General features: G+C 46.9%; 1 protein-coding gene and 1 non-coding gene across 2 annotated transcripts in view; both read left to right on the top strand.

Annotated features, from left to right (window-relative positions):
- LOC115145328 (cilia- and flagella-associated protein 57-like) overlaps positions 1-19,812 on the top strand; it is a 28,774-nt gene extending 8,962 nt beyond the window's left edge. Inside the window, exons 9-21 of the mRNA XM_029686817.2 lie at positions 992-1,165; positions 2,994-3,155; positions 3,456-3,611; positions 9,610-9,703; positions 9,929-10,119; positions 13,123-13,296; positions 14,072-14,230; positions 15,670-15,813; positions 16,736-16,852; positions 17,022-17,156; positions 17,244-17,387; positions 17,634-17,760; positions 19,460-19,812. Coding sequence (XP_029542677.1) covers positions 992-1,165; positions 2,994-3,155; positions 3,456-3,611; positions 9,610-9,703; positions 9,929-10,119; positions 13,123-13,296; positions 14,072-14,230; positions 15,670-15,813; positions 16,736-16,852; positions 17,022-17,156; positions 17,244-17,387; positions 17,634-17,760; positions 19,460-19,653 — 1,971 coding nt within the window. The 3' untranslated portion in view covers positions 19,654-19,812. The remainder of the gene's footprint in view (positions 1-991; positions 1,166-2,993; positions 3,156-3,455; positions 3,612-9,609; positions 9,704-9,928; positions 10,120-13,122; positions 13,297-14,071; positions 14,231-15,669; positions 15,814-16,735; positions 16,853-17,021; positions 17,157-17,243; positions 17,388-17,633; positions 17,761-19,459) is intronic.
- trnaa-ugc (transfer RNA alanine (anticodon UGC)) lies at positions 11,211-11,291 on the top strand. The gene has a single exon. It is a non-coding gene; the product is annotated as a tRNA-Ala (tRNA).
- Positions 19,813-23,673: the final 3,861 nt, after the last annotated feature.

Genomic DNA, 23,673 nt, shown 5'->3' with positions numbered 1-23,673 from the left:
GACTTGGCGCTTCGGTACTGCTTGCCGGGACTGGAGTCTTTGACATTTTTGGAGGCCTTTCTCTGACACCACCAGGTATATAGGTCCTGGATATCTGTAGCGCCTTTACGGTCAGATGCCAAGCAGTTGCCATACCAGGCGGTGATGCAACCATTCTCTCGATGGTGCAGCTGTAGAACATTTTGAGGATCCGGCTATAATAATAGCTATAAGATGGTTTTAATAATTGAGGGGTGCAGTTAGAACTTATTAGCCAGTTCTAAAGTATCTTCTTATTCTTAGTGTGCAGAAGTTTCCTTCGAGAGCGGTACTATGCTGACTGTTTTGAGTTCATATTTTATTTCCCTTAACTCTTCATTACATTTTTTGATGGTGTCAGTTTCCAGCTGTGTGAAGTGAAGTTCTGAAAGGGAAATAAATAGTGTTTCCCTCTCCGTCATAATGACTGGGGCCAGAGAGTTGACGGCCGTCTTTCTGACAGTCTGTGAAAATAATCAGAGGCCCTTTGAGTTATTCTGGGCTGCCGGAGCTTGGAGAGAAGCACCCACAACAATCATAAACATCTCAATTTGGAAGAGTTTTATCCAGTCCTGAATAGATCAGTGGTTTTGTGGGATGTTGGATGCCTTCATCCTTCCCCATTAGGCTATTTGCATTCCAAGTGTTGGTGAAGTAAACAACTTTCACTGACAGAATATCCACTTCAATAAATGAGTCCCTCGGGGTAACTTAGTTCTACTTAAAAAATGTGCATGTACACTCCTGGGTGAGGCTGGCATAATAACGCTAATGTTATTCATGAATGTTAACAACACTTTACCTCTGCTGCATTTGTTTCTCGCCATCCCTTGATAGATCCCTTTATATGGTAGTCTTTATATGGGCTTTTCCTGGTTAAATAAAGGTTAAATAAATAAAAAAAATTGGTAGCCTTTATATGCACATCCACTGTGTCCTCATCCCCTGGCTGTCCCTTCTCTCTCTCTGTCAGATCCTACGTGAAGTGCCCGCTGAAGATGTGGCTTACACCACCATCGCTATGTCCCGTTCTGGGCGCACGCTCTTCACTGGGACCTCCATCGGAACCATCAGGGCCATCAAGTACCCCCTGTCCACCCAGAAGGACTGGATCGAGTACCAGGCCCACTCTTCACCTGTCACCAAGGTAAGACTTGCAATACCTTCACAAAACAGTCAAATACTGTGCATTGTAATGGAACACTACACAACGGATCACAATTTGAGCGATTACTGTGTAATGAACCACAACAACAGAAAAACCAACACAACCTGTTTTACAAGCATTTCGCTACACCCGCAATAACATCTGCTAAATAGGTGTATGTGACCAATAAAATTGGACTTGATTAGATTTTTGATGACGCGCTGAATTCAAGATTGATGGCAAAGGCCATTGATTTGAGTGCATTCGGGAAAGTATTCAGACGCCTTGACTTTGTCCACATTTTGTTACATTACAGCCTTATTCTAAAAATGATTCAAATAGTTTTTCCCTCATCAATCTACACACAATACCCCATAATGACAAAGCAAAAACTGTTTTTTTTGTATAAAAAATGTAACACTGAAATATCACAGTTACGTAAGTATTCAGACCCTTTACTCAGTACTTTGTTGAAACACCTTTAGCAGTGATTCCAGCCATGAGTCTTCTTGGGTATGACCCTACAAGCTTGACACACCTGTATTTGGCGAGTTTCTCCCATTCTTCTCTGCAGATCCTCTCAAGCTCTGTCAGGTTGGATGGGGCGCGTAGCGACACAGCTATTTTCAGGTCTTTCCAGAAATGTTCGAACGGGTTTCCTGTCCGGGCTCTAGCTGGGCCATTCAAGGACATTCAGAGACTTGTCCCGAAGCCACTTCTGCGTTGTCTTGGCTGTGTGCTTAGGGTCATTGTCCTGTTGGAAGGTGAACCTTCACTCCAGTCTGAGGTCCTGAGGGCTCTGGAGCAGGTTTTCATCAAAGATCTCTCTGTACTTAGCTCTGTTCATCTTTCCCTCGATCCTGACTAGTCTCCCAGTCCCTGCCGCTGAAAAACATCCCCACAGCATGATGCTGCCACCACCATGCTTCACCCTAGGGATGGTGCCAGGTTTCCTCCAGATGTGACACTTGGCATTCAGTTCAAAGAGTTCAGTCTTGGTTTCATCAGACCAGAGGATCTTGTTTCTCACGGTGTGAGAGTCTTTAGGTGTCTTTTGGCAAACTCTAAGCGGGCTGTCATGTACATTTTCCTGAGGAGTGGCTTCCATCTGGCTACTCTACCATAAAGACCTGATTGGTGGAGTGCTGCAGAGATGGTTGTCCTTCTGGAAGGTTCTCCCATCTTCACAGAGGAACTCTGGAGCTCTGTCAGAGTGACCATCTGGTTCTTGGTCACCTCCCTGACCAAGGCACTTCTCTCCCGATTGCTCAGTTTGGCCGGGTGGCCAGCTCTAGGATGAGTCTTGGTGGTTCCAAACTTCTTCCATTTAAGAATGATGGAGGCCACTGTGTTCTTGGGGACCTTCAATGCTGCAGAAATGTTTTGGTACCCTTCCCCAGATCTGTGCCTCGAAACAATCCTGTCTGGGAGCTCTATGGACAATTCCTTCCACCTCATGGCTTGGTTTTTGCTCTGACATGCACTGTCAACTGTGGGACCTTATATAGACAGATGTGTGCCTTTTCCAAATATTGTCAAATCAATTGAATTTACTACAGGTGGACTTCAATCAAGTTGTAGAAACATCTTAAGGATGATCAATGGAAACAAGATGCACCTGAGCTCAATTTCAGTTTTTTATTATTTCTAATCGCCTTTTGCTTTGTCATAATGAGGTATTGTGTGTAGATTGACGAGGAAAAGTTTTATTTAGTCCATTTAAGAATAAGGCTGTAACGTAACATAATGTGGAAAAAGTCAAGGTGTCTGAATACTTTCCGAAGGAACTGAACGGAGGTGTTGAAGTGTGTGTCCTCTCTGTGTTCAGATGGTGATCACTTTTGATGACCAGTACCTACTGACGGTTTCTGAGGACGGCTGTCTGCTCATCTGGAAGATCATAGACAAGGAGGGCCGCGGCCTGAAGAGAGACAAGGAGATCACCTACGCTGAGGAGATCCTCATCACCAAGTCAGACCTGGAGGAGAAGGTAGCCCACCATGGGGATTTTTGTAGCATTACACTGACTTGATACATGGGTTGGGTGTGTTCCATTATTGTAGGTTTGCGAGGGCCATGGTCACTCCTACTCTAACCTGATTAATCACATTATCCCTGTCCTCCTGTCCTCTCGTCCTCTCCTCTTCCTCCCCCTCTCCTCCCCTGCTCTCATGCCTCCTTTTCTCTCTTCTCCCACTCACTTCACTTCACTGCTACTACTCTTCTTCTCTCTCTCTACCTTGTCCCTCGCTCATTCTCTCCCTCACTACATCCTCTCCTTCTATGACAGAACCAGGTGATGTTAGAGCTGAAGACACGTGTGGAGGAGCTGAAGATGGAGAATGAGTACCAGCTCCGTCTGAAGGACATGAACTACAACGAAAAGACCAAGGAGCTGTCAACTACGTTTGTTCGGCAGATGGAGTCGCTCAAGACCAACATACAGGCGAGACAGACAGGGCTTCAAACATAATCAGTTACCTACCTTAAACAACTTAACTAAATAAATAATTCATTTTAATAAATAACCGACATGAAACAAACAAGGACAGCGTCTGGACAGGGGAAACATAACGAAAGTAATGCTGACACAGCGATCAAACTGAGAAACAGACAGATATAGGAGGTGGCATTCAACAAAGTAATGGCGTACAGATGAGTCCAAAGAAGTGCTGATGGTGACAGGTGTGCGTAATGATGAGCAGCCTGGCGCCCTCGAGTGCCAGGGAGGGAGAGCAGGCATGATAGTACTCATCAATTTGATTCAATTCATTTAGTAAATTAGAGTAATGAAGCTACATTTAGATGGTAAATAAACTCTGAGATAAACACTAATATGGTATGAACTAGTATGGGAGACCGGGGGCAATTGTAAAAGGGACCTTGAATTTCTCCAAACAGAAACAAGCTAGAGTGATGAAACTCTCTCAGCACATGCCCATTTAGGTTCTCTCCCTCACTATTTGCAGGTGAAAGTCGTTTTTACGACTGCTGCATTTTTCTTATACTGTCTTGAGCATTAATGTTCAAGAATTCAAACTATCGTCATTTTCATCACTATATGTTGGCTAAACATTGACATTGAAATATTTGACATGTCACTATTGTTGTCCCTTGCTGGGCACATGAGATTTTGTCATTTCTACTGGGTTGGTGGCAATTGTAATGCAGTGTTAAAATAAACCCTAGCCAAGCAGCCAATGATGAAAAAAAGTTATATTAACTTTAGGATTGTACGAATTACACATTAATTATATGTGACGATCGTCTGAAGAAGTAGACCAAGGTGCAGCGTGGTAACTGTTCATGATCTTCAATACTCAGAACACCAAACAAAAACATGGCGGCTCCGGGCCATGGATCATCACTGGAGGCTTCATGCCATGGATCATCACTGGAGGCTTTCGTGCCATGGATCATCACTGGAGGCGTCGGGCCATGGATCATCACTGGAGGCTTCGTGCCATGGATCATCACTGGAGGCGTCGGGCCATGGATCATCACTGGAGGCTTCGTGCCATGGATCATCACTGGAGGCGTCAGGCCATGGATCATCACTGGAGGCTTCGGGCCTCGGATCATCACTGGAGGCTTCGGGCCTCGGATCATCACTGGAGGTTGGGTTCGTGGAGCTGGCACAGGATATACTGGGCCGTGGAGCCGCACTGGAGGTCTGGAGCGCAGAGCTGGCACAACCCGTCCTGACTGGATGCTCACCCTAGCCCCGCAACTGTGGGGCGTTGGCACAGGACGTACTGGGCTGTGGAGACGCACCGGAAACACGGCAAGCATGATGAGTTGGCTCAGGTCTATAACCTGACTCCGCCAATCTCCCCGTGTGCCTCCCCCAAAAGATTGCCTTTGCCTCTCGTGCATGCTTCGTCGTGCCAACTGCTCGTATCTTCGCCGTTCCGCCTTTGCTGCTTCTAGCTCCTCCTTAGGACAGCGATATTCTCCAGCCTGTGCCCAGGTTCCCTTGCCTTCCAGTATCTCCTCCCATGTCCATTCCTCCAGAAAACGCTGCTCGGTCTTTTTGTGGTGGGATCTTCTGTGACGATCGTCTGAAGAAGTAGACCAAGGTGCAGCGTGGCAAGTGTTCATGATCTTTAATACTCAGAACACCAAACAAAAATAACAAACGGAATAACGAACGTCACGTTCTGCTGGCTTCACAGAGCTAAAAAAACAACAAGATCCCACAACATAGGTGGGAAAACAGGCTACCTAAGTATGATTCCCAATCAGAGACAACGATAGACAGCTGCCTCTGATTGGGAACCACACTCGGCCAAAACCAAAGAAATACAAAACATATGTTTTTTTGCCAACATTGTGAGCCTGCCACACACACACTATACGATACATTTATTAAACATAAGAATGAGAGTGAGTTTCTCCTCAAGGAGAAAACCTCCACTTCTATGTCGAAGATAATACAACAAAAACCTTATAGTAAATACTACAGTAATGTCTGCAAAAACGCTACAGTAAATAGTACAGTATATTACAGTCCGCAAAAACCCTATAGTAAATACTACAGTAATGTCTGCAAAAACGCTACAGTAAATAGTACAGTATATTACAGTCCGCAAAAACCCTATTGTAAATACTACAGTAATGTCTGCAAAAACGCTACAGTAAATACTACAGTAATGTCTGCAAAAACCCTATAGTAAATACTACAGTATATTACAGTCCGCAAAAACCCTATTGTAAATACTACAGTAATGTCTGCAAAAACGCTACAGTAAAATAGTATATTACAGTCAAAAAACCCTATTGTAAATTACAGTAATGTCTGCAAAAACGCTACAGTAAAACCCTGCAAAAATACAGTAAATACTACAGTAATGTCTGCAAAAACGCTACAGTAAATAGTACAGTATATTACAGTCAGTAAATAGTACAGTATATTACAGTCCGCAAAAACCCTATTGTAAATACTACAGTAATGTCTGCAAAAACGCTACAGTAAATAGTACAGTATATTACAGTCCGCAAAAACCCTATAGTAAATACTACAAAATACTACAGTCTGCAAAAACCCTATAGTAAATACAAAATAGCTCTTATAGGACCAGGGCACAAATAATAATATTATAATAATAATAATAAATAATTTAGCTCTTTATTTAGCCATCTTACATATAAAACCATATTTGTTCATCAAAAATTGTGAATACCTCACCACAGGTTAATGAGAGGGGTGTGCTTGAGAGGATGCACTTAACTCTGTAATGTTGGGTTGTATTGGAGAGAGTCTCAGTTGTAAGCGGTGCGTAACTGGTGGCAGGGAAGTTAGATGCAGGAGAGCAGAACTAGGTAATAGCCGGAGCAGTTTAGTTCCAAAACCAACAGCATCAAGAAAATAACAGCTTAGGTACAAAACCTGACGCGCACCAGTCGACATGTGCACAAGTACTTACAAACAAACAATACCACACAAAGACACGGGGGGAACAGAGGGTTAAATACACAACACGTAATGTGGGAAATGAAAACCAGGTGTGTGGGAAAACAAGACAATACAAATGGAAAAGTGGATCGGCGATGGCTAGAAGAGCGGTGACGTCTACCGCCGAACACTGCCCGAACAAGGAGAGGAACTGACTTTGGTAGAAGTCGTGACAGTACCCCCCCCCCTCCCTCCAGCAGCATGCTGACATCGGCCTCCAGGACGACCCGGAGGGTGAGGCGTAGGGGCGATCCGGACGGAGACGGTGGAACTCCCGCAGCATTGAAGGGTCCAACACCTCCTCCACCGGAACCCACCATACCCCTCCCAGTCCACAAGGTACTGAAGTACCCTTGCCCAACGCCTCGAATCCAGTATGGAACGAACGGAGTACGCCGGGGCCCCCTCGGAGGAACCTCCCGCACCTCAGACTCCTGGAGCGGGCCAGCCACCACCGGCCTGAGGAGAGACACATGGAACAAGGGGTTAATACGGTAATCGGGGGGGGAGCTGTAACCTGTAACTCACCTCGTTCAGTCTCCTCAGGACTTTAAATGGCCCCACAAACCGCGGCCCAGTTTCTGGCAGGGCAGGCGGAGGGGCAGGTTTTGGGTCGAGAGCCAGACCCGGTCCCCCGGTGTGAACACCGGCGCCTCACTGCGGTGACGGTCTGCGCCGGATTTCTGGCACAGCATGGCGCGCTGAAGGTGAACATGGGCGGCGTCGTCCACCGCAGGTCGGTCGTCCACTGCAGGAGCCTCGGTCTGACTCTGATGCCAAGGAGCCAGAACCGGCTGATACCCCAGTACACACTGAAAGAGGGAGAGGTTAGTGGAGGAGTGGCGGAGCGAGTTCTGGGCCATCTCTGCCCAGGGCACGAACGCTGCCCACTCCCCCGGCCGGTCCTGACAATAAGACCTCAGGCATTCCCTTGGCAGCAAGAGCCTCTCAGTGGATGCTGCCGCGTCGGGAGCAACTGCTTGCACGTGCGTTACCACTCCACTATGTCTCCCTGTGATGGCTTTTGCGCCATCAGTACAGATACCAACACATCTTGACCACCAATGTCCATTTGATGTCACAAAGATGTCCAGTACTTTAAAAAATATCCTATCATGTTGTCCTGATTTCCAGAAGAGGATGTCTTCCTTAATTGAGCCCCCATGAATGCAACGGACATATACCAGGAGCTGTGCCAGGCCCGCCACGTCTGTTGACTCATCCAGCTGTAACGCATATAATTCACTGGCTCGTATACGAAGCAGTAATTGTTTCAAAACATCTCCTGCAATATCACTGAAGCATTGTGAAACAGTGTTGTTTGATGAAGGCATTGTCTATATAGTTGTTTGGGGCCTTTTTCCCCCAGCATTGTCCCAGCCATATCCGCGGTAGCAGGAAGAATTAAGTTCTCCACAATAGTATGGGGCTTGCCTGTCCTAGCCACTCGGTAGCTCACCATATAAGACGCTTCTAACCCCTTCTTATTAATGGTCTCTGTTGCTTTTATACATGTCTTACTATTTAAAAAACTCCTGTCTTATTTTTAAAATTGTCATGTTTCGTTTTCTAAATTTCTGCGAGAGAGTAACGGTTAATGTGATTGGATTTTAATTATTTGACTTGGCTTCCTGTATTTGACATTGTGTTGTTATTTCGCTGAACACTTGATGGTTTCATTTTATTTTTGGCAGTGAAACGAGGCTACTCTGGCAAGAAAAAGAACTCACCCAAATGTATAGCCCCGTTGGAAAATATAAATGTACTCCCCAGTTTGGGAATACCTGCTCTACAGTATACTACAACATTCTGTTGTTAGTACTACACATGATCCACAGGAGGTTGGTGGTAACTTAATTGGGGAGAACGGGCTCGTGGTAACGACTGGAGAGTTATCAGTGGAATGGTATCAAATACTGTTCATCAAACACAAGGTTTCCAGGTGTTTGATGCCATTCCATTTGCTCCGTTCAGGACATTATTATGAGCTGTTGTCCACTCAGCACCCTCCACTGACATGATTGAGGGATATTGCAGGGTGTAGTATAGTATTCTACAGTTTACTAAAGATTTCTATTGTAAGTACTGTAGTATTCTATAGTAAACTGTAGTATTTTTGTGGGCGTATATATAAATAATAATATTTATTTCAAAAGCATTACTTATGTCTATGATAATTCATAAACATTCGTTTTTTTTTAAAGTTAAGTGAATGTATTTGGTTTATTTTTCAGGAGTTACATTTGACCCCAGCTACTGTTACTGAAACAGATGTATTGTACGTTCCTTATATATATATATATATATAAAAAAGTAATCGGCCTAGTTCAAGTGGTCTCAATTGCCCCTAACATTTGATTTACCTTGTACCAAATAACTCTGAGTCTGTTTACTGTACTGTCTTCGGAACAAAAGGGTCTCACAAAAGGGTTCTTTGTTGGGGGATAGAGTTCTACCTAGAACCTTTAACATCCTAAGGGACCGTTTTTGGAGGATAATTCTTTGTAAGGCAAGAAGGGTTCTACATAGAACCATATATCATATTTCACAGCATGCGCTAATGAAGGGTGATTTTCAGAATAGTTTGTTGAAATATCTATGTTTTTCCATGTACAATGATTGGTTGATTATAAAGAACATTCTAGGTAGAACCTTCTGCAAATGGTTCTACCTAGCACCAAAAAGGAACAAAACGAAGAACCATTTATGGTTCTACTTGGCACCTTTTTTTCTAAGCGTGTAGCTCAGTATAATACTTTTAACACGGTTTAACTTTCAAAAGTGTTCTACTCTCATTATGGTATGCACTGAGTGTACTTTGCCTTGTAAGAGTCGGCCTTGATAAGAGCTACTGCTAGATCGATACATGGAAATGAGAATTGAAAGTGGCTCTGGCTGGGCTGGCGTAAGGTAAACTCCTCAGTGAGGTGCATGTGCAGAGAGATCCCTCTCCACCTGTCTTCATCCCTCTGTCCATCTCTCCCTTCAGATCCTGAAGACAGAGAGAGACAATATGGAGGTAGCTAATCAGGAGACCATGTTCGAGGTCATGGAGAAACACTCCAAAGAGCTGCAGGATATGGGTACGTTCTGTTATATTCTGTTCTATTCTATGCTATTCTCAGTTCTTGTCCATCTTTCAGAAGAAAACAAAAGTGACCTTTAAGTTTGTAGTTAAGAGACTTGAATGAGACTCGAATGACTCCCATTGCAGTGTGTACATTGACAGCAGCACATGATAGCATTGACTGTGTTTGATCCAGGGTCCTCATTGGATATCCTCTCTGTCTCTCTCTGCGTTCCCCTAGAATCGGCCAACAGTCAGAAGTTGATGCTGGAATATGAGAAGTACCAGGAGCTGCAGTTCAAGTCTCAGCAGATGCAGCAGGACTACGAAAAGCAGCTGCAGCAGATGGACGAGAGCAAGACTGCTGCCCTGGAGGAGCTCACCCTCTACTACGAGGGAAAGATGCAGGAGAAACTACTGGTGCTGGAGCAGGTAGTGGATACTAGGATGTCAAGGGGTTGCATGGGGACGTTTGGAGGTGGAATCTGCGGCTTTATATAGAGTCCTCACAGATAGGGTCCTGTCTTTTCCCCTCACCAGGAATAACCTGGGGTTAGCGCCCAGAGTTCTCCCTGGTCAGATCATGTGGTCCGGAAAAACTCCTGGCTTTACTTCAAGGCGATGTAGTCGAGTCAGGCATTTAGTGGCAACCTTCACCCTCCTTTCTGTCCTCCCTTTCTCCTCTCCTCCCTGCTGTGACACTGATTGGAAGCGAAGAGACAAATGAATATCGGAGCACCAGGTTCTCCAATCGAGGATGTCTACGGAATCTTTAAGGAAATACGACGTCAACTCCCATCATTGCTAATGGGGGTGTGAGTGGCGGGGTGGGGTATGTGGGGGGCGCAACACTGGGCCTGCATAACCACCTCATTATTTCATTCTGAGAGAGAGAGAGAGAGAGAGAGAGAGAGAGAGAGAGAGAGAATATATTTTAAGATCCCCTTTATTGGGTAAAGACCCCACACTACAATACATCACATTACCATTTAGCCCTCAGATGTCATACTCAAGAAATAATCACGAAAGCACAGCAAGTTGACAAGACACTGGAAGAGAACCCTCCTGAAAGGATTCACAGAACACTTCATTCCCCCCCACCCAATACATTCCCAGAAACGTTTGTAAAAAGTCTGATGGCAAACCATGAATACCAGGGAGACCAGAGGAGATCTGTATAACTGCAGTGGACAGTTCCTGCAGAGTAATGTCCGAGTCCTAAGCAGCTCTCTGCTCAGGGTCCAGTTTAGGAAGTCCTTGAAGGAACTGTGCAGTGCACACAGAGTCACAGTCTTCCGCCCTGTAGAGAGCAGAATAGAAATCCCCGGCATGGATTTGCGCTGAGATACCGACCACTCTAGATTAAAAAAGAAAGCGCAAAGAGCGGCCATATCCCCGAGAGAGAGTAGCAAAACGAGACTTCTCATGTAAGAATGACCCCAGTATCTCTAGAACAGAGCCATTCTGAGTGAGCAGTTTCAGTTCAATAGTTTATATTCTGCTCAAGTACTCTTGACAGTTTCGTCCTTCATCTCTTGTGGCTCAGTTGGTAGAGCACGGCGCTTGCAACGCCAGGGTTGTGGGTTCAATTCCCACGGGGGGCAGTATAGAAATGTATGGCCTCACTCTTTACTGTAAGTTGCTCTGGATAAGAGCATCTGCTGAAATTAACAAAAAAATATTACAAAAAAAGAATCTAAATAGTACATGGAGAAGTATACTGTTGACGTAACATAATTGGGCCTTCCCAACCTTCTACCATTGACTCTAAGTTCCCCTTTGTAGCTCTCCACAGGGCCTGCATAATCACCTTAATATTTAACTCTGTAGAGAGAGAGAGAGATTTGCTACCTCTTTCGCCTTCCCTTTTTCTTTCTCGATCACATTTTTCTTTTTAAATACAGAGCGACTAACTGTTAGTGCGTTCATCTTAAGATACACCACATGACCAAAAGTATGTGGACACCTGCTCGTCAAAACATCTCTTTCCAAAATCATGGGCATTAATATGGAGATTGTCCCCTCCTTTGCTGCTATAACAGCCTCCACTCTTCTGGGAAGCATGTCAACTAGATGTTGGAATACTGCTGCGGGGGCTTGCTTCCATTCAGCCACAAGAGCATTAGTGAGGTCGGGCACTGATTGTTGGGCGATTAGGCCTGGCTTGTAGTCGGCGTTCCAATTCATCCCAAAGGTGTTTGATGGGGTTGTGGTCAGGGCTCTGTGCAGGCCAGTCTTCCACACCGATCTCTACATACCATTTCTGTATGGACCTCGCTTTGTGCATGGGGGGCATTGTCATGTTTAAACAGGAAAGAGCCTTCCCCAAACTGTTGCCACATAGTTGGAAGCACAGAACCGTTGAATGTCATTGTATGCTGTAGCGTTAAGATTTCCATTCACTGGAACTAAAACAGCCACAGACCATTATTCCTCCTCCACCAAACTTTACATTTGGCACTATGCATTAGGGCAATTAGCGTTCTCCTGGCATCTGCCAAACCCAGATTCACCCGTCGGACTGCCAGAAGGTTCATCACTGCAGATTCATCACTGCAGAGAACGCGTTTCCACTGCTCCAGAGTCTAATGGAGGTGAGCTTTACACCACTCCAGCCAACGCTTGGCATTGCGCATGGTGATCTTAGGGTTGTGTGTGGCTGCTCGGCCATGGGAGCCCATTTTATGAAGCTCCCGACAAACAGTTTTTGTGCTGATATTGCTTCCAGGGGCAGTTTTGAACTCGGTAGTGAGTGTTGCAACCAAGGACAGACGAGGTACACGCTACACGCTACACGCTTCAGCACTCAGCAGTCCCATCCTGTGAGCTTGTGTTACCACTTCGCTTCGTTTCTCCTAGATGTTTCCACTTCACAATAACAGCACTTACAGTTGACGGGGGCAGCTCTAGCAGGGCAGAAATTTGACAAACTGACTTGTTGGAAAGGTGGCATCCTATGATGGTGCCACGTTGAAATTCACTGAGCTCTTCAGTAAGACCATTCTACTGCCACTGTTTGTCTATGGAGATTGCATGGCTGTGTGCTCAATTTTATACACCTATCAGCAGCGGGTGTGGCTGAAATAGCCAAATCCACTAATTTGAAGGGGTGTCTACATGCATGTATATATACTGTATAGTGTAGCTACTTGAGACATCCACATCTCAGTATTTTTTTAAATAAAGTAGCTATCAGCAAAACCAGTACTGGTAGAACAAAGTTAAGTATTAGTACATGAAAGGCAAGGGTAAGGGTGTTTATTTTTTGTGGGGGGTGAGGGGTGGTTGCTGTGGGAATATTTAAGTTACTCTTTGAAGAGGGTAGGGTTTCAGATGTTTTCGAAAGATGGACAGGGACTCTGCTGTCCTAGTGTCAGAGGGAAGCTTGTTCTACCATCTCCCACTTATTTCTCGCTCCCTCCCTACCCTCTGTAGTGCCAGGAGGAGTCTCGTATCCAGGCGAGGGAGTTTGAGGAGAGCAGGAAGCAGATGGAGGAGGATGGGGACAGGGAGATCCAGGACATCAGGGTCCGCTACGAGAGGTGGCTGAGGGACGAGAGGGAGACCAACATGCGCATGAAGAGAGACACCGGCATCATGAAGAAGAAGGTAGAGACATGATCTTCTCGCTCCCACTCCTCCAATCTCTCTCAAAAGTTTCCTTGATTCCTTTTGTCCTTTTGTCCTCTTGCCTTCTTCTCAGAACATCAGAGGGATAAGAGGAGAGCAATTGGAGGTGAAGATCAGAGGCTCCTCTCCAACGCTCTCCTCGCTTTCCTCTGATAATTTGAGAAGGAAGTGGGGAGAGAACGGGAGGATGCAAGATTCACCCCTACTTTGCTTCCAAGTCCCATCCCATCCTACACACCCCACTCAACCCTCTCCCACCTAGCCCCTGCCTGCCTTTTCATCACACCTCCCAGTCAGCTCTTCTCTCCCAGCCTGCAGTGTGGTAGATCATAATTACAGCCAATCAGACTGCAAGCAGGGCATGTCCGTCTGTCCACAGTTAGGCTCTAATGCGCTCCCTCTGCATGCTCACTCAATATCCCAGGGATCACTTTAATGGAAAGGGATGACGTTGAATCAGATCCTCTGCACATTCAGCCGTCCTATACACCCGGCCCCACCCTGTCTATACGTTGTCTTTTCTCGTCTTCTCTCTGTCTTTTTTTGTCTCCTTCCCTTTCTTCCTAGATCAAGTCGGGCCATTTTTACTATCCAATATGGTGTTGGATGTGGAGGCCTTGTTATGGGTTATGGAAGCTAAAAAGAATATGACCGTTGTGTAAGGGACAATGAGTTATGAGGACTGGTGACTGATGACATTTTCCTCCTCTACCCCTCCCTCCCTCCCTCACACACACACACACACACACTGCAGTTCAGCAGCCTCCAGAAGGATATAGACAACAGCAACGTGGAGATGGAGAGGATGAAGTTGGAGCAGCAGAAGCTACAGGCCATCGTCAAGTCCTTGGAAAAGGACATCCTGGCTCTGAAGAAAGCGATCCAGGAGAGGGACGAGACCATCCAAGACAAGGTGAGTGAGTGGCTGGGGTGAGGGGTTCAAGAGGTGCAGGGGGTACAGCAAGATGCCGAGGAAAGGAGAGGGTTAGTTTTGTTCCAAAAGCAGCGAGGCTTTTGGAACAGAAACATGGAAGGTATAGGTGACTGGACGTCACTGAAACTGTCAAAACACTGAGGAAGGAACAACAGTCTGTTTTGTACAATGGAGATCTACTCGTATGATTGTGTTCCAGTTCAATTTGTTCTCATGCCCCTCTCTCAGAATCAAACACAGTCAACTCATACGCTGTTATATATTGTCCATCAAAAAGTTTCCTCTCCTCCAGCCAGCCATTCATCCTGACTGAGTCCCAGTGCCATGCATCACACCAGGCGAGGTGACTGTAAGACTCCCCCCCCCCCCCCCCCCGGTGCAAAACAGCACTGAGCCTTGAGTAGTGAAGGTCCACTAATGACTAATCCCACTCAGACACCTGCTCTGTGAGCACGAACTCACAGACGCACACACGCGTACGTGCATATAGGTGCACACACGTGCACGCAGGCATGCACGCAGGCATGCACAACATGTGCCAGCGCGTAAAACCTCCTTGACAACACGCATGCTGCTGTTAGCGCTATTGATGTGTGAGACACTGTAGCGTGTTATTTCCCTTAAAGAGCATGTACATATTTTACCATCAGCGTTATGAGGGGTAGACAGGGGAGGAAGGCATTTGCATCTCTCTCTGTTGGCTCTTTGTGCATACAGGGAAACTTAATTAGTGTGTAAATGTCACAGATGCTGTCCTATGAAAAGATCACCCCCTACACACACACACACACACACACACACACACACACACACACACACACACACACACACACACACACACACACACACACACACGCACAAGATTAAACGGTTTCAAACAGCTAATTGGACAGGGAGTAAATTCAAACAAAATGGTTCTGCATCAAAAGAGGATCCCCTCAGTTCATTTGAAACACCTTCCTCTTCATGAATAAAGATTCACATTCAGCAGCAATAACCTTGGCATCCATTGTTCCTATGCTCTCTTGTCTGGTTTGCTCGCTTGACTCTAACGATAATACATTTGAACATTAAGAGGTGCTGCCCAGAAGTTAAGCCGAACATTCAGCCGATCACCAAAGGGCTTTTATTGTTGAACTACCTATACAAAATTACATTTCCTATCAATTTCATGGGATCAAAGTTTGGAAGAGGACCATGAACATAATTGAACTTGAAAAAAGTGACTATAAAAATCTCATGGCTGTTAAATGTGTAGTCTGTTAGTGTGACTACAAACTTAACTTTATACAGAGATCTGAAGTCTATTTATGCTTTCTTACCAACTCCTATTGTTGTTGCGTGACAATGAGTTGGCAAGACAGCACAAACAGATCTGGGACCAGGCTAAAGTCTTGTCCTGTTCCTGTGTACTGTAGGAGAAACGCATCTATGATCTGAAGAAGAAGAACCAGGAGCTGGAGAAGTTTAAATTTGTCCTGGACTACAAGATCAAAGAGCTGAAGAAACAAATAGAGCCCAGAGAGAATGATATCAAGGAGATGAAGGAGCAGATCCACGAGGTGAAACAAGATGACTTCTCTTCTTCCTCCTTATCAGCTCTTTAACGGGATAACTGCCATTTTTGAAATTGTTGAAAACCATCACTGAAATGTCCCTTGAATACATGCATTCTATCGGCGGTTGTCCACAGTAGGCTAACTGAAATGTCCCTTGAATACATGCATTCTATCGGCGGTTGTCCACAGTAGGCTAACTGAAATGTCCCTTGAATACATGCATTCTATCGGCGGTTGTCCACAGTAGGCTAACTGAAATGTCCCTTGAATACATGCATTCTATCGGCGGTTGTCCACAGTAGGCTAACTGAAATATCCCTTGAATACATACATTCTATCGGCGGTTGTCCACAGTAGGCTAACTGAAATGTCCCTTGAATACATGCATTCTATCGGCGGTTGTCCACAGTAGGCTAACTGAAATGTCCCTTTGATTAGAATGAGAATTCAATATTCACAGAAAAAAAAATCAGTTCCTACTTTTGTACTTGTCACCATTGATATGTTTTGAAAGCACCTGCCAACTTCAGGCCCTTTTCATCAACATGGAAATGAGCACTGGGGTCCATATCGATTTAGGGTTGATCAGGGTTTAGATGAGTCCTATAGATCATTTGTGTGAGATAGAGGGAGGTGGAAGAGAGTGGAGAATATGGAGATCAAAGCTATGCCCCCCCCCCCCACACACACACACACACACACACTCTACCTACACTCACACTTGTATTTTCCTACTAGCACTGACTTCACACATAACTACTTAATGCGAGAGAAAAAAATGACTTACCATGACTGTGATAATGTGGCTGTCTCGCCTAGCTGTCATTAGATGACTGCACTAACTGAGTTGCTCTGGATAAGAGTGTCTGCTAAATGTATTTTTAAAAACGATGTAAAAAGGCTATTGGCTTCCGGTGACTTGTAGATGGAGGAGGAGCTGGATACCTTCCACAAGAAGAACACTCAGGGGGAGCTGGACATCGCTGAGCTGAAGCTCAAACTCACCACCACTGACAAGGAAATGCACAAGGGCCTGCAGAAGGTGTGTACTGTATATGTAGCAAGAGAGAGAGAGAGAGAGGTCCATACATTTATATTTGTGCCTTTATCTTTGTCTGAATATCAGTGTCACCCAATGTGTCTGACAAGTTCACGATCTTCACCCACAGTCTCACCTCCATCCCTCACGTTTCCTTTCTTCTCCTTCTCAGGTGAGAGATGTGGAGGCCCTGGTACGCAGGTTCAAGACGGACCTCCATAACTGTGTGGGGTTCATCCAAGAGCCCAAGAGGCTGAAGGAGAGCATCAGAGACCTGTACGACCGCTACGCACAGCAGAGTGACGTGGTGAGACAGCGTTGGCTACTGTGTGTTCCTGTTAAGAAGTAGTGAATGAATACACATCTTTAAATGGCTGCTCTTCATGTCTCTCAGCTGGATAAAGTTAGTGTGGACCCAAACGTCCAGAGGGAGTACGCTAGGCAAAGGGACCACCTGGAGAGGAACGTGGCGTCCCTGAAGAGGAAGCTGGCCCAAGACAGCGTGGTCCACCATGCTGACAACGTCAAGATCATGCAGGTGACAGAGACGAGACTTCTCAGAAAGGACTATTGGGTTAGGTGGATAAGTGTGTCTGTGTGCCCAAAACTATTTTCATATGATTTGTGGATTTGGTTTCATTCCCATTTATAATGACACCCTAAAGCTAGGCTTGTCGTTTTAATGTCGTAGTCCTTGACTGGCTGTCAGACAGACGGACGGACGGACTAATTGACTGACTGGATTACTTGATTGCTTAATTGGATAATTGATTGGTTGCTACAGGAGAACGTGACTCTGATCAGTGAGGTCAACGACCTGCGGCGGCAGCTGCATCTGGCGCGCTCCCAGGTCCATGACTACAAGAGTCTGATGGGAAAGAAGGGCTTGAAGCAGACCAACACACTCAAAGGTGACCTCTTTCTCTCTCATCTCTCTGATTTACAGGAAAGAGAATAGAGTGCAGCGTTCTACTCATTGGAAAAATTGGTTGAGTTAAGTTCCCTGAACTTTTCTTTGAGGTAGAGCGTCCATATTTCTAGCCACTGGGTGTCACTGTGTGTATAGTCTGTATAATAACTTTTATATTCATATACAGTTGAATCCAGAAGTTTACATACACTTATGTTGGAGTCATTAAAACTCGTTTTTCAACCACTCCACAAATTTCTTGTTAACAAACTATAGTTTTGGCAATTCGGTTGGACATCTACTTTGTGCATGATACAAGTCATTTTTCCAACAATTGTTTACAGACAGATTATTTCACTTATTAATTCACTGTATCACAATTCCAGTGGGTCAGAAGTTGACATACACTAAGTTGACTGTGCCTTTAAACAGCTTGGAAAATTCCAGATAATTATGTCATGGCTTTAGAAACTTCTGATAGGCTAATTGACATAATTGAGTCAATTGGAGGTTTACCTGTGGATGTATTCCAAGGCCTACCTCAGAGCCTCTTTGCTTGACATCATGGGAAAATCAAAAGAAATCAGCCAACACCTCAGAAAGACAATTGTAGACCTCCACCAGTCTGGTTCATCCTTGGGAGCAATTTCCAAACGCCTGAAGGTACGACGTTCATCTGTACAAACAATAGTATGCAAGTATAAACACCATGGGACCACGCAGCCGTCATACCGCTCAGGAAGGAGACGCGTTCTGTCTCCTATAGATTAATGTACTTTGGTGCGAAAAGTGCAAATCAATCCCAGAACAACAGCAAAGGACCTTGTGAAGATGCTGGAGGAAAGGGGTACAAAAGTATCTATATCCACAGTAAAACGAGTCCTATATCGACATAACCTGAACGGCTGCTCAGCAAGGAAGAAGCCACTGCTCCAAAACCGCCATAAAAAAGCCAGACTACGGTTTGCAACTGCACGTGAGGACAAAGATCGTACTTTTTGGAGAAATGTCCTCTGGTCTGATGAAACAAAAATAGAACTGTTTGGCCATAATGACCATTGTTATGTTTGGAGGAAAAAGGGGGAGGCTTGCAAGCTGAAGAAAACCATCCCAACCGTGAAGCACAGGGGTGGCAGCATCATGTTGTGGGGGTGCTTTGCTGCAGGAGCGACATGTGCACTTCACAAAATAGAAGGCATCATGAGGTATTATTGTGGGAAGCTTGTGGAAGGCTACCTGAAACATTTGACCCAAGTTAAACAATTTAAAGGCAATGCTACCAAATACTAATTGAGTGTATGTAAACTTCTGACCCACTGAGAATGTGATGAAATAAATAAAAGCTGAAATAAATCATTCTCTCTACTATTATTCTGACATTTCACATTGTTAAAATAAAGTGGTGATCCTAACTGACCTAAGACGGGGAATTTGTACGAAGATAAAATGTCAGGAATTGTGAAAAACTGAGTTTAAATGTATTTGGCTAAAGTGTATGTAAATTTCCGACTTGGGTGTATGTAAACTTCCAACTGTAAGTGCTTAAGAAGTGGGTGTCTGGTCACTGTTTCATCCCAAGAAGGCATACGTTGTTTGGGGTAAATCCTAAGAATTTAGGGTAAAATCCTATTGGTCTACTTCTACTTCCCAATAAAGTAACTCCTGCATGATCTCACTCTGTATTTGGTCCCTATACCCAGCCCTGCTGTCTCCTAGGGCCAACCCCAGTAACATGGTGGTCCGTCTGAATGAGGAGGACGAAGGGGACCGCATCATCCAGCTGCAGCGCCTAGAGATCCAGAGACTGAAAGAGGAGATACATGTCCTGATGAAGATACACCCCTACAGACCCCCCTCCACCGCCAAGCTACCCTCCCTCCAAACCAACACATAACCACCACCACCACCCCTACAGACCCCATCCACCGCCAAGCTACCCTCCCTCCAAACCAATACATAACCACCACCACCACCCCTACAGACCCCATCCAGACCCCATCCATGGCATTTTCTTTTTAAAGCAACTTGGAAATAAAAAGTAGAACAATTCCTATTTGAGTTTTTATATATATTTTTTGAATGAGATGGGGCCCATTGGAATTTTCAAAAGTGAATGGAGGCTTTTCTTGTCAGGGTGAATCAAATCAATAAGTCATTGTGTCTGACTGGAAATGATGAACGTTTTATGACAAGCTATTCATTAACAAGAACATTGACATTGTTGGGTATTGTTAATCAAAAACCGTTTTCACCATATTGATTCCATATTGTATAGGCTTGTCAGTAGCCTTTTTGTGTTTTGATTGATGCATGTGGTGTGCATATTTAACGGGGCTGCTCGGTGAAAGGGTATTCCTTTTTACGTTACTGTAAAAACCAACACATTACCACCCCTACAGATTCCCCTCCACCGCCAACCTACCTTCCCTCCAAACCAACACATGCCCACCACCACCCCCACTACAGACCTCCCTCCAGAACCAACCTACCTTCCCTCCAAACAAACACATGCCCACCACCACACCCACTACAGACCTCCCTCCAGCACCAACCTACCTTCCCTCCAAACCAACACATGCCCACCACCACCCCTACAGATTCCCCTCCACCGCCAACCTACCTTCCCTCCAAACCAACACATACCCACCACCACCCCCACTACAGACCTCCCTCCAGCACCAACCTACCTTCCCTCCAAACCAACACATACCCACCACCACCCCACTACAGACCTCCCTCCACCGCCAACCTACCTTCCCTCCAAACCAACACATACCCACCACCACCCCCACTACAGACCTCCCTCCACCGCCAACCTACCTTCCCTCCAAACCAACACATACCCACCACCACCCCCACTACAGACCTCCCTCCACCGCCAACCTACCTTCCCTCCAAACCAACACATACCCACCACCACCCCCACTACAGACCTCCCTCCACCGCCAACCTACCTTCCCTCCAAACCAACACATACCCACCACCACCCCCACTACAGACCTCCCTCCACCGCCAACCTACCTTCCCTCCAAACCAACACATACCCACCACCACCCCCACTACAGACCTCCCTCCAGCACCAAGCTACCTTCCCTCCAAACCAACACATACCCACCACCACCCCTACAGACCTCCCTCCACCACCAAGCTACCTTCCCTCCAAACCAACACATACCCCACCACCACCCCCCTACAGACCCCCTCCAGCACCAAGACCTTCCCTCCAAACCAACATACCCACCAACTACCCCCAGACTACCTTCCCTCCACCAACCTACCTTCCCTCCAAACCAACCACATCCCTCCCACATACCCACCACCCCCCACTACAGACCTCCCTCCACCGCCAACCTACCTTCCCTCCAAACCAACACATACCCACCACCCCACTACAGACCTCCCTCCACCGCCAACCTACCTTCCCTCCAAACCAACACATACCTACCACCCCCACTACAGACCTCCCTCCACCGTACCTTCCCTCCAAACCAACACATACCCACCACCACCCCCACTACAGACCTCCCTCCACCACCAACCCCCTACCTTCCCTCCCCAAACCAACACATACCCACCACCACCCCCACTACAGACAGCCAACCTACCTTCCCTCAAACCACACATACCCACCACCACCTACAGACCTCCCTCCAGAACCAACCTACCTTCCCTCCAAACCAACACATACCCACCACCACCCCCACTACAGACCTCCCTCCACCGCCAACCTACCTCCAGCACCAACCTACCCCTCCAAACCACCACCACCCCCATACAGACCTCCCTCCACCAACCACCTTCCCTCCCCACTACCCACCAGACCCCCCTACAGACCTCCCTCCACCGCCAACCTACCTTCCCTCCAAACCAACACCCCCATACAGACCTCCCCCACCACCTACCTTCCCCCAAACCAACACACAGACCTCCCTCCACCGCCAACCTACCTTCCCTCCAAACCAACCTTCCCTCCAAACCAACACTTCCCTACATGCCCAACCACCACCACACCCCCACTACAGACCTCCCTCCAGCACCAACCTACCTTCCCTCCAAACCAACCATCCAAACCAACACCTACCTTCCCTCCAAACCAACACATACCCACCACCACCCCCACTACAGACCTCCCTCCACCTACCTTCCCTCCAAACCAACCTACCTTCCCTCCAAACCAACACATACCCACCACCCCCCACTACAGACCTCCCTCCACCGCCAACCTACCTTCCCTCCAAACCAACACATACCCAACCTACAGACCTTCCCTCCAAACCAAACCACACACCCACCCCACCACCCCCACTACAGACCTACCTTCCCTCCCTACAGACCTCCCTCCACCCAACCTACCTTCCCTCCAAACCAACACATACCCACCACCACCCCCACTACAGACCTCCCTCCACCACCAACCTACCTTCCCTCCAAAACCACCACCCCCCTACAGACCTCCCTCCACCACCAAGCTACCTTCCCTCCAAACCAACACATACCCACCACCACCCCCACTACAGACCTCCCTCCACCGCCAACCTACCTTCCCTCCAAACCAACACTACCCACCAACTACAGACCTCCCTCCACAACCTACCTTCCCTCCAAACCAACACATACCCACCACCACCCCACTACAGACCTCCCTCCACCGCCAACCTACCTTCCCTCCAAACCAACACATACCCACCACCACCCCCACTACAGACCTCCCTCCACCGCCAACCTACCTTCCCTCCAAACCAACACATACCCACCACCCCCACTACAGACCTCCCTCCAGAACCAACCTACCTTCCCTCCAAACCAACACATACCCACCACCACCCCCACTACAGACCTCCCTCCAGCACCAACCTACCTTCCCTCCAAACCAACACATGCCCACCACCACCCCCTACAGATTCCCTCCACCGCCAACCTACCTTCCCTCCAAACCAACACATACCCACCACCACCCCCCACTACAGACCTCCCTCCAGCACCAACCTACCTTCCCTCCAAACACCCACCAACCACCCCCACTACAGACCTCCCTCCACCGCCAACCTACCTTCCCTCCAAACCAACACATACCCACCACCACCCCCACTACAGACCTCCCTCCACCGCCAACCTACCTTCCCTCCAAACCAACACATACCCACCACCCCCACTACAGACCTCCCTCCACCGCCAACCTACCTTCCCTCCAAACCAACACATACCCACCACCACCCCCCACTACAGACCTCCCTCCACCGCCAACCTACCTTCCCTCCAAACCAACACATACCCACCACCACCCCCACTACAGACCTCCCTCCACCGCCAACCTACCTTCCCTCCAAACCAACACATACCCACCACCCCCCACTACAGACCTCCCTCCACCGCCAACCTACCTTCCCTCCAAACCAACACATACCCACCACCACCCCCACTACAGACCTCCCTCCACCGCCAACCTACCTTCCCTCCAAACCAACACATACCCACCACCACCCCCACTACAGACCTCCCTCCACCGCCAACCTACCTTCCCTCCAAACCAACATACAACTACCCCTACAGACACCCCTCCACCACCAAACTACCTTCCTTCCAAACCAACACATACCCACCATCACCCCCACTACAGACCCCGTCCCGCGCCAAGCTACCCTCCCTCCAAACCAATACATAACCACCACCACCACCCTCTCTCCAAACCAATACATAACCACCACCCACCCTCTCCAAACCAATACATAACCACCACCACCACCCTCTCCAAACCAATACATAACCACCACCACCACCACCCTCTCTCCAAACCACCACCACTACCACTCACCCAACACACAGACCCATGCAGTATAAGACCTCCACATCATAATAAACAGAATAAAAAGAACAATATGAACGTTTTTATGACAAACGATTAATTAACAAGACC

Source organism: Oncorhynchus nerka, linkage group LG17 (genome assembly GCF_034236695.1).
Source record: "Oncorhynchus nerka isolate Pitt River linkage group LG17, Oner_Uvic_2.0, whole genome shotgun sequence".
Lineage (NCBI taxonomy): Eukaryota > Metazoa > Chordata > Actinopteri > Salmoniformes > Salmonidae > Oncorhynchus > Oncorhynchus nerka.
The sequence above is the reverse complement of the archived record's forward strand: the minus strand, read 5'-3'. Positions and strand labels throughout refer to the sequence as shown.